At 44.6% G+C, this 10,721-nt stretch overlaps 1 protein-coding gene across 1 annotated transcript in view; it reads right to left on the reverse strand.

Annotated features, from left to right (window-relative positions):
* eeig1a (estrogen-induced osteoclastogenesis regulator 1a) overlaps positions 1 to 9,021 on the reverse strand; it is a gene marked incomplete at both ends in the record, with an annotated part of 9,141 nt that extends 120 nt beyond the window's left edge. The window contains 10 exons of the mRNA XM_080532772.1: positions 124 to 193; positions 365 to 486; positions 643 to 838; positions 999 to 1,103; positions 1,211 to 1,362; positions 1,523 to 1,569; positions 1,732 to 1,848; positions 2,571 to 2,600; positions 2,866 to 2,986; positions 8,876 to 9,021. Coding sequence (XP_080388898.1) covers positions 124 to 193; positions 365 to 486; positions 643 to 838; positions 999 to 1,103; positions 1,211 to 1,362; positions 1,523 to 1,569; positions 1,732 to 1,848; positions 2,571 to 2,600; positions 2,866 to 2,986; positions 8,876 to 9,021 — 1,106 coding nt within the window. The remainder of the gene's footprint in view (positions 1 to 123; positions 194 to 364; positions 487 to 642; positions 839 to 998; positions 1,104 to 1,210; positions 1,363 to 1,522; positions 1,570 to 1,731; positions 1,849 to 2,570; positions 2,601 to 2,865; positions 2,987 to 8,875) is intronic.
* Between the last annotated feature and the right edge of the window lie 1,700 nt (positions 9,022 to 10,721).

Consider the following 10,721-nt stretch of genomic DNA (forward strand, 5'->3'; position numbering starts at 1 on the left):
TGTGTGTGTGTGTGTGTGTGTGTCTAAGAGAGAGAGAGAGAGAGAGAGATTGAGAGTCTGTGTGTGTGCGTAGGTGTGTGAGAGAACGAGAGACTCTGGCATCTCCTCTGGCAGCGCCCTCACCTGTTTCCAAGCCGTATTGCACTCAAGGTAGTGGAGCCATCTCTGCTGACAAACAGTCGCAGATTGCTATCTGAGAAGGAGAGGAAGAGAGAAAGAGAGAAGGAGAGAGACCATCAAAAAAGACTCAAGATTGTGTGAGATGAGAGGAGAAGGATAAGAGTATGGTGAGAGGAACAGAACAGACAAGGTATCGACCAATCACATTGTGCTGGAGGGATGAAGGGGTGCAAGGGCTTCATACCTTCAGTGTTACTGATGTCAGCAAAGTTCTGGCTCTGGACTATCTTTTCCACTATATCATCAGCGTCCATGCGGGTGTCGTTCACCCAGGTTGGATGGCTCTCCACTGTGCTCTGCTTCCTCCTGCCACAGGATAGAACCAAACACCCAGTCAGCAGATGAATGAGATGCAGCAACACAGGGGACATCTCAGTGGAAGCATTACACACGTGGAATGACGTGTTAAATGGCTCGTAAAGACAGATGCATTGGTCTAAACACATCTGTGGGGGGTCTTGCCTGGGGGGTCTGTTGGATGGCAGGATGGGCCGTGGGGGACGAGGGGGTCTCTCTGGGCGGCAGGGGTCCCTCTCCCCCTCAGGGGGGGTGTCAATGCTCACACTCAGGCCCCCAGAGGCGCTGCTTCCTGTCGAGGTGTTCCGCCGGTGTGTGAGGTCAGACAGGCTGGAGGAGCACGAGTGCTCTGTGCTGTAGCCTGGGGAACAGTCAGGAAGTGTTCTTTATAAACATGAGCACAAACTGTACAGTATGTATCCTCATCTAACACACTTTGAATCTTGTGTAGTCCCCTTTAGGTCAACTTAAGTGTTCTATTCCAGTAGTCAATAGAGAATTACATAACTGCAAGCTCTCACCTGATATCTTGCTCTGTTGGCTGGCGTAGCTGGAGTTGCGGGAGTGGCCTGACTGGAACACTTCTCCTGGACTGGCCTGGTACAGATCCGGCTCTTCTGGAAGACCTGACAACAACCACACACCTATCAATCTCTCCCCATGATAAGAAAAACAAGGTTAACAGGTCACTGTTATGTAGGTAACCATAAAACAACCATGTGCTGCGACATACCTGAGCTGATAATAGAGGGTCTGGGCTTCATTGACCGCCCACCTGCAGCCCCTACAGTGGGGTGAGAGGCCCCAGTCCCCTCCCCTTTACAGTCCAGCTGCAGGGCGTGGTCCTGGCCTGATATGGAGATGGACTTGGCTGTGCTGGGGGCTCTGCTAGGGAACATGACGAGTCTGTTAAATAAAGCAAAAGGACTACAGCCCTGTGCAACAGGGCCAACAACCTTACTAAATGGGGGGGGGGGGGGACTTTTATTTTCACATTGCTTAACGCCAAAACCCAGATTCGATTAGAGCAATTCAAATCACTCACGTCTTAAAGCATGGATCCCCAGAGAGGAGGGTCATCCCAATGGTCACCTTCAGAGATGTTGAGAAGATAAAGATCACTTTCACCAAAAATGATCAAACGTGATATATACATGGAAATGTATGAAATATTTCATGAAGAGAGAACAGTAACCCTACACAAACCACATCCATAATGTCAAGATGGATAGATAGCCTGACCTAGTGCCTAACCTTCAGTATGGAGTTGTCTTGCCGGGTATTCTTGGTGTCGTAACCCTCCAGCAGACAGCAGCGAACCGCAGAGCCTGAGCCAGCAAACTCTGCCATGTTGAGGTCAGTAAAGCCCAGCTGAGGGAGGGAGAGAGAGAAGCTATTTCATTAAGTAGTTCTACAGGCTACCTGCCTATACTATGATTCCACATGATTGCTTTTACATGTCTATGGGATCAAAAATAGAGGGGTCAGTGTACACATCTATACAGCGTACACCACACGTACGCTTAGGCCTCCTATAGAGTTATCTTTGTTTGTTTTAGGCTCAAGCCAGCCAAGAGGACACAACACTCATTTCCTTTTCTTCAGGTTTCATTTACTAGAAGCTACTGTTTACAGATGTGTGTATTTAAGGAAGCCAACTTCCAAGGAGGAAAGGGGATTATATTTAGCCTAAGGATATCCAAATGCAGAGAGTGAGAATACACAGGAAAAGGTCCCTGACAACCTGAGTCCATTCATTCACATTAAACTTTCTCCATATGAAGTTCATTGAAATGCGGCCTATTTAAAATCTGTCAAAAGCTATTACTGTGATTACTTTGATGCTAATAATAATAATAATAATAATAATAATAATAATACAACAACTGATGTTGTTAACATCAGGGTATTGTTCATACCAGAGTGCTTAACTGGTCACTTATACTGGCCACTTATGTTTGTGGAAGGAATCATGTACATATTACATGGGGTAACAGTTGTGTTTACATGTGTTGATACAGTCAATTGTTTGTATGTGTTTATAAATAGTGTATGTACGTAGGGTGGGGTGGTCAGGAGGTAAGGGCTCTTACCTTTGAATATGTTTTTCCTCCTTTGAGTTCCTGTAGTGAAAACAGGAAGAGACAGATGACTCCTCTGACAGGCATGCAGTGGAGGGTTTGTGTTCCACACTGATCTACCATCAGATTACAGATGGTGCTAGGAGCTAACACTTTCAGGAGGGTGAATAGTACATGGAAAGATAAACAGTCCAGTACATGCAGGAAACAGTACAGCAGTGCCTGATGTTCACAGACAGCGATAACACTCTGTGAAAGGTCTCCCGACAGGCAACACTAACTGACACACAGACAGACAGGGTCTTACCTTTCTCACTGACACCCTACAGATGGAGGGATCCAGCACTCCAGTAGTGGGGTTGGCACTCATCTTACACACAAAGGTAAACCGCTTCTTCCAACGAACACAGTTCTCCTGAACCTCCTCCCTGTGGGAGAATGGAGTACATTGATCAGGGAGGCAGAGTACAGCAGAGTTAAATGACCTTCAAGTAAAGTACACAGATAAGTAAAGATCACATTTGTCACCGTCATCAGTGCGCCACAGTCTTAATAACAACCAATACTTGGTCAATGGTATACAAAATCTAGGGTGGAGGATGTATGACAATAATTACTGGATGACAAGTCTAATAATATGACGGCAAATTAAAAGGGAGCATATGATATCCCTAGTCCATTTGCTTTCTCTCTCATATACCCCTCTCTCCAGCTTTGAAGAAAGCGCAAACTTGTTGTCAAGGAAAGTAGGAAACTGTTGTCAACAATAAATAGGTATCTGTTCAAACAAAGTTCACATTGTAAATAGGCCAACTCATGTCGAACTCTCCATACATTTGGGGAAGGAAAAGGTTGTGTATACAGTGGTTGATGTATGGATACAGGCTTTACTGTGGGAACCTGCTTCCTACTTCGTAACTCTATTCTGTTCCCCACTCCTCCAACTGGAGAACTGAGAACAAGCAGTATTGCCAATGGCCATCCAGCTACTTCATTACCCTGGTACACAAAATGCGTTTAGAATAACTCTAGAATTTACAACGCCGGATGTGTACAGTACGAGTCATCGGCAACGCAAACAACTAGCCATAAATACAACAAAACCAACATCTTACACAGTTGAGAGGTGAGCTAGACAAATGTGTCTGTGTAATTATTGCCTTGTGGTAGTGTGCAAATAATCAGGCATTACCATACTGTGGTCAGTTATCACAGAGGATACACAGTACCATCCATCCTTCAGGACAAACTGTACAAGTGAGAGAGAGAGAGAGAGAGAGAGAGAGAGAGAGAGAGAGAGAGAGAGAGAGAGAGAGAGAGAGAGAGAGCAGCAAAGACACCAGTGCTCCTGAGTAGTTTTACACAGAGAATTAACACACAAATTCAACGAAGTAACTGTTGCTCATGTAAAAGCTAATGGGGTCCAAATAACCAGTCTACAGGAAAGAGAGTCAGCACCATACAGGTGCCAGCAGGGTGCAAAGAGGTGACAACGTCATGGCAAGAACAACAGTAAACACAAGCCCCCTAACCCGCTGAGATATCAGCGTTTGCTGACCAGGGCTGAGAGGCCTTGTTATAATGGGCGTCAGGGCCCAGGGCCAGGGCATCTGTTCCTGCTCCATGCCATGCTGGGGAGGGGTCCATCATCTGCCCAAGTTACCAAATGTCTGGGGGGCCACATGTGGTGTGCTACTTCACCAGGGACAACTTGTCCCCAAAAGCACATGGCTTCACCTATATGGAGGCACTAAGTGCCAATATCGTCTGTAATAAAATGGCTCAAATTCTACTCATAGACATCAGCAGGTAATGTGCACAGACTTCGGATACAGCCTTCTATCTAACCCAGTGGACATGCTGCTGTGTAGATCAGAAAAAAAAGTCTGTGTGACTGTATTATCATGGCCGTCTGCATTGAGACATGACTAAGATACAACATAGATATGATTCAGACTTCCTCATAAGGAGTCTGTAGGTCTGACTGAAGTTGCCCATGTTCTTGCCCTGATCCTAGTGTTTCCAACAGGACCAAACCCCCCCCCTCACACCCCCAGCATTATGGATCACTGCAAACTGGTGGCAGCTGCTGCTAACATTCCCCTCCCCCTCACCTATTCACTAGTTTGCAGCTCCCACCAACACTGCCTGCACCTCCAGACACCCTTTCTCAGAAACACACTGAAAACCAGTGTTAACATAACACTATTATATTTTCATTTTCATATTTTCAAACATTAGTCATACTCCCACTGCTGCCAAAACAGATTCAATGATTCCAGCCCATTGCATGACTCAGCTTTGGTCATACTGGAGTATTATCTGGAATAGTAGATCGAGTTCCCCATTTTCTCTAACAATGCAGATCTTGGTACATTCTATAATTGTATATTCAGTGTTGATCATTGCAGCTTTCGAAATATTCATCTTGTTCGCTATTTAAAAAATTCCTTTCTTCTCAGGTTCTTTTTAGCCGTCCCTTTATATATTGTGCCAGACAGACAGACACACACGCACACACACACACACACACGCACCTCTTATCAGGAGTTTCACGCTAATCATGGCCCTCCATTAGTCTGTCTGCAGGAACACTCCTAACCCACATTCCACAGTCCAGATGGCTTTATTCAACCGCCATGGCAACCACACACGCCTAAAATCCCTGACAACATCCAATCAAAACGAGTAAAAGAGTTAGAACACCAGTTAGAGGGGGAGGAGGTTGGACGCAACATTTAACAACCAAACTTTTTGTACCAGAGGTTTCTTGAGGCTACTCTGAGAGTGACCCGGTAACCAAGAGAGTTCTCAATTACACAAGGCTAAAGTGTCACCATGATACCTTCCACCAAGGAAGCAACATTTCTCAATGTCAGAGGGACACATTTACACACTTACATTTGCTGCATTTTAATTGAAGCAGGACAGATATTTGCAAACTGCAATACCCTGGAGCATGCATGCACGGCAAACGCATCGGGGTCAGTGTAACTCGGAAAAATACAGAGCAAAGCAAAAACTGTTGCTGTTCAAGGCACTCTATGGCAAAAACACAGAGGAAACAAGAGAAGAACACTCTGAATAATGTTGAAAGACCACTCTCGCTGGGGTCAGCCCAGTTCTCAACATCAGCTTGACCTGTTACACCCAGTCCCATACGAGCTACAAAGACACATCATAAAACTACACAGACGCATCCCATAACCAAACACAAAGAATGTATGACAATAAACTATTGACTACATACAGACAAAGATAATCGCATGACACTAAAAAAGAACAGTACATAATGATTCCCAGTCGTATCCATCACACTGTCAAAAGGATTTATCCCCCAAAAATACATGCACTGTGGCCCCTACAGTACCCCAGCTTAGGATGACTCACTCTGTCAGCATTGCACTAGTACGGGATCCTAATCTCCCATCCTGTCCCAGTTGCTCCTCGGGCCCTCTCCACAGCAGAAACACAAACAGCAGCAGGCCCGTGTCAAACCCGGACAGGGCCCAGATAAACAGCCTGAGAGCGGAGTGCTGAGAAAGCAGCACCGTTCCGCAGGGGCCCATGACGTCAAGCCAGGCCTTCCTACAGTACAAACACTGGGCCTGGTTGTCTTTGTGTTTGTGTTGCTGGTACTAATCTAGGGCTGCAAGACTGCAGTTATCATTGACACTGTGGCCTTCCAAAACAAGAGCCTGCATAGTCAGTCAGTCAGAAAGTAGCCTGCACTCACTCAACACGTAGACTGACCATGGGCGGGAGAGCAGTGGACACTGCCATATTAAACAGGATACTCGATCTTGATTACCTCGTTGGAGACCAGTGTGGCCAAATATCTCAAACTGATTGGAAGAGGTGGGGGGGGGGAACAGGAAACAGCTGTAGAGCAGCCCGTGTCGCAGTCAATGTCCTCCTCTCCCAGTGTTCACATTCTACTTCATTTTCTCCTACTCCTCTCCTCCCCCCCCCATTCAGTTTTCCCAATATCTGCCCCTTCTCGATGAGCAAGCAGAGCCGGCTGTCCCCCATGTCTGTGCCTTGCAGCCCTGGACAAATCTGATCCAGAGCAGGAAATGGATCCAATCAGGCCCCATGGCCACATCAAACACCCGCTCCGCACACTTCAGGTTCTTGAAGCGAGACTTAAACATAAGAGATATGGCTGCTAAAACACAAAACACATGTGAGTACAAATAGCTCTCCCCTGCCAAATCCTTATAGGGGCTGTATGGCTTATAATTCAGTGCAGAGAGATGAATGCCTTCAGTGAGTTGGCAAGACCTGGAAGGCCCAGAAATGTGTTTGAACTCTTCAGAGCTTGGAGAATCAGTGTTCCACATTTACAGCATGTGATCCCCTCTGCTTTTTTTTCTGAATAAAAGCCTGAAAAAGAAATGTCTAAATAAAAGTCTGAAAAAAGAAATTCTGAAAAAAAGGGGGAAAAATCGGACTTATTCTGAAAAACATTTCTGACTTTTATTCAGTTTTTTCTGACTTTTATTCAGACATTTTCTTTGACTGACTTTTATTCAGAAAAAAAAAGCAGAGGGGATCACATGCTGTAAATGTGGAACACTGATTCTCCAAGCTCTGTGTTCCAATCAATGGGTCTTCTACACTGGAGCGCATGGCCCACTGGTCAAACTCCATGTCATTCAGGACTATTTCAGACACAACAACAACGCCAGGCATAGTCTGACAGAACAAAAAGAGTGTTGTTTACTGTACTCTCCAGGCCTATGACATAACACTACATCTCAGAGACGGACACATTGGGTCGCCCCTAAATCCATCTCTGTGATTCTGAGGAGCCCTTGTTTTCTGCACTCGGGTTACAGAGATAATCAGAGACAGAGTTGCAAGACAACTCAAGCAGATGGGAAAGAGCCAAGCAGTTATATAATCCTGAACAAGACACTTCACGGACGCCCAACACACTAGGGTCCTGTATCACTGCAAGGGAAACGAAGTGGGAGGCAACATTCTTTTAAACTTTTCATGTGTTTATTGATGATGACAGGCACAGCGGAGAAACATCCGCTGACAAGTCTTCATGATTAAGGTTAATATAAAGATTTTGCTTAGTTTTTTTGCCCTTTCAAAAGGACATACACATGGAGTCCACAGTTCATTAGTCCAGCAAGGCTTACTGCATCATTAGGTTCTCCAGCTGAGGGGACAAAGAGGAGCTCCTCTGTGAAAGCCCAATGAAATGTAGCCCTCACGTAGGCATCCATCTACCTCTGAAACCAACTTTGACCACTGGGAACTTTGAGTAAGGGGAGCCTCTTGTTTTTGTGTGGTGACTAACTTTCATCTCTGGGTTATACGCACCTCTACCTAACATTCTGAAAGCTCCAGAGGAGCCTGACTTTCCTCCTCAGCCTCTTCTTCAACAAAATTCAAGGGCATTATTAACAGCCTTATATAGGCTCTTCTACTTTCCTAATAGTTCTCTTCCCTCAGTAAAAGCATCTTGTGTGGTATGGGGAAGGAGGGGGTAGTGGTGGTGTCAGTTTATATTGAGATTGCCAGATCAAACCGAGACATCCAGTCTGCCCCACAAGAGCTAATCCCTGCCTGGTAAGATGTCTTCTACCATACCCACTAGGCTCTTCTCTGGGGGACTACGGAAAATACACAAAAGCTGTTTTTGTGTTGAGGTTGGGGAGGGGAGGGAGTATATGTGACTTGAATGAGAATGCACAGCTTGGAGGACAGGGAACATAGACAACTGCAAGAGCTTGGCTCTAGCATTACTCTAGCATTACTTCTTGATGATCCAGTAACCAGTCTGGCCCACTTAAGCTTAATTTAAATACAGAACTAGATGATTTAATGCTGCATTAATAGCCCTTTCAAACCCAGAATATTGAACATAAGAGGCACACTTTTGTGGAGGTATTTGGGAAAAACATGTCATTTCAGAGTGGATTGTGCTTTTTAAGACAACTGATTGAGAAAAAAAGGACTTTGTTTTAAACAAACAAAAAATGTCACTATACAAGTGCCAACAGTACATCCAGACACAGACAACACATAATGAGCATTTCACTTCTGTACACAATGTAAATGTCATGCCCAAGAACACATTGATGCAAATAATTTGGCACTCATTTGAGATTTTCTGCTAATTGAAACCAAGTTTCAGATACCTCTGCTTAAGGTAGGCTGCTTATCATACACAGCTAGATAGTTCTTTTTCATAAGAGTGTACTCTGTTTTCATTTATAAATCATGGGCTACAATGGGTTAGACTTAACCTAACAGTTGGACCATTTTCTTAAAAACGAATTGGAATTGGAATATTTTACCTTGAGGAAGTTGCAATAAAGTCTCCCCCATCCAGCAATCTAAGTTTGCAGAACAATACTCCGTTGACAAAGGGCACGGCAGTCAACTCCTCCAAAGTCAAATGAGTCTGAAACTTAAACTTCTTCTTTTTTACAAAAAAAGCCATTGATCAGACGATTCGCACTTAGATGCGTCGGTTTATCAGATGTTTTTTTTTTACTATTAAAGTAACGATATTAGAACAACATGAGGTCAGATGGTTTTTTAACTTGAAATTCTTCCTGTATTCCGACATGGAACCGCATATCTGGAGGATATTTGTACCTAGAAAGTGTGTGTGAGAGAGGGAGAGAAAAAGAAAAGAAAAATATTTTGTTGATGAAGCTTCATTCGGTCTGCCAAACATTCTAACATCACTCTAAGTTCACAAACTTGCAAATCAAAACAAACATACCTTAGCATTTCCTTACGCGTAGGCTATGGCCCAACCAGGCTAGATCAGTGCTGCCGGCAAATTATAATAGAGTGAACAATTAATTTGACAGTACTTTCTCCAATAACGTCCTGGATCTGAGGATGTTCCAATGTATCTCCTTTCCATGGAACGAATGTAGTTGAGCTGATAGAGAAACCATTCACGGGTCCTGTGCCCCACAGCTGGCCATGACTCCTGGAGTAATGCAATATACCACTACATGTTGCAGTCTTTACCCAAATTGATGGTTAACAAGCTCCGCCCATCATAGTCTGATTTATCGATTTGTCCCGAACGTTATGCGTACGACCCCTTGTGGTTTCAAATCAAATCAAATCCGACTTTATTTATATAGCGCCTTTCATGCAAAATTGCAATACATGGTGCTTAACAATATAATGAAAATACAACAACACAATGAAAATACAACAATACAGTAAAAAAATAAACGTTAATATAAGGCAATGAGTAGTATAGAAAATAAGACATTGTATTACACAGAGATCAGTGTAGCACAGTAAAAGAGGGTCGATTAAAGTAAAAATGGATTAAGAGACTGCTAAACTAAAAAGGTATGTCTCAAAAACCTCTTTTAAGGAGGCTTTTCTGCACTTGCAATGCCCCCGGCAGCCTTTCTTGCAGCCACAACTCAAAAGTTCAAGGATGGACTGGCTTGCCTGTGGAAGAGTTGACCACAAAGGTTTCCAGTCACTTGGATCCATCCAACCCCAGTCTGTTGATGATGGCATCTTAGGTGCAACCACAAGAGCTTGTCCCCAACCATGTCGTCCTTGGTACACTACTCTTTTCCCCTTCCTTTCTTGGTGAATAACTCAAGACGGGCTTCATCGATGTTGAGTTGGCTGCTGGTGCGATTATAGAGTGAATTAATGAATTAATTATCTTTATTGTCATTGTAACAGGTGCAACTAAATTTAAATGCAAGCCCTAGGTTCTAACAATCAAACACAGTCCTAACACAGTCCTTGACGACCCTCTGGAGCGCTTTCCTCTCTGTGGCTGTGCAGCTGAGGAACCACACGCAGATGCAGTACGTGAGGATGCTTTCCACGGAGCAGCGGTAGAAGGACACAAGCAGGTCTTGTCTGAGGTGGTAGTTTCTGAGTATTCTCAGGAAGTAGAGTCTCTGCTGTGCCTTCTTGATGATCGCCGTGGTGTTGGTTCTCCAGGTCAGGTCATCCTCTAGGTGGACGCCCAGGAATCTGAAGACTGAGACCATCGATGTACAGGGGCTGTATGACGGTATTCTTCCTCCTGTAGTCCACAATTATCTCCTGGGTCTTTAGCTTGTTCAGCTGCAGGTTGTTGGTTTTACACAGGACTGACAGCTGCTCCACCTCGTCGCGGTACGCGGCCTGGTCACCTTCGGA

Source organism: Nansenia antarctica (genome assembly GCF_963989245.1).
Source record: "Nansenia antarctica genome assembly, chromosome: 5".
Taxonomy (NCBI): Eukaryota; Metazoa; Chordata; class Actinopteri; order Argentiniformes; family Microstomatidae; genus Nansenia; species Nansenia antarctica.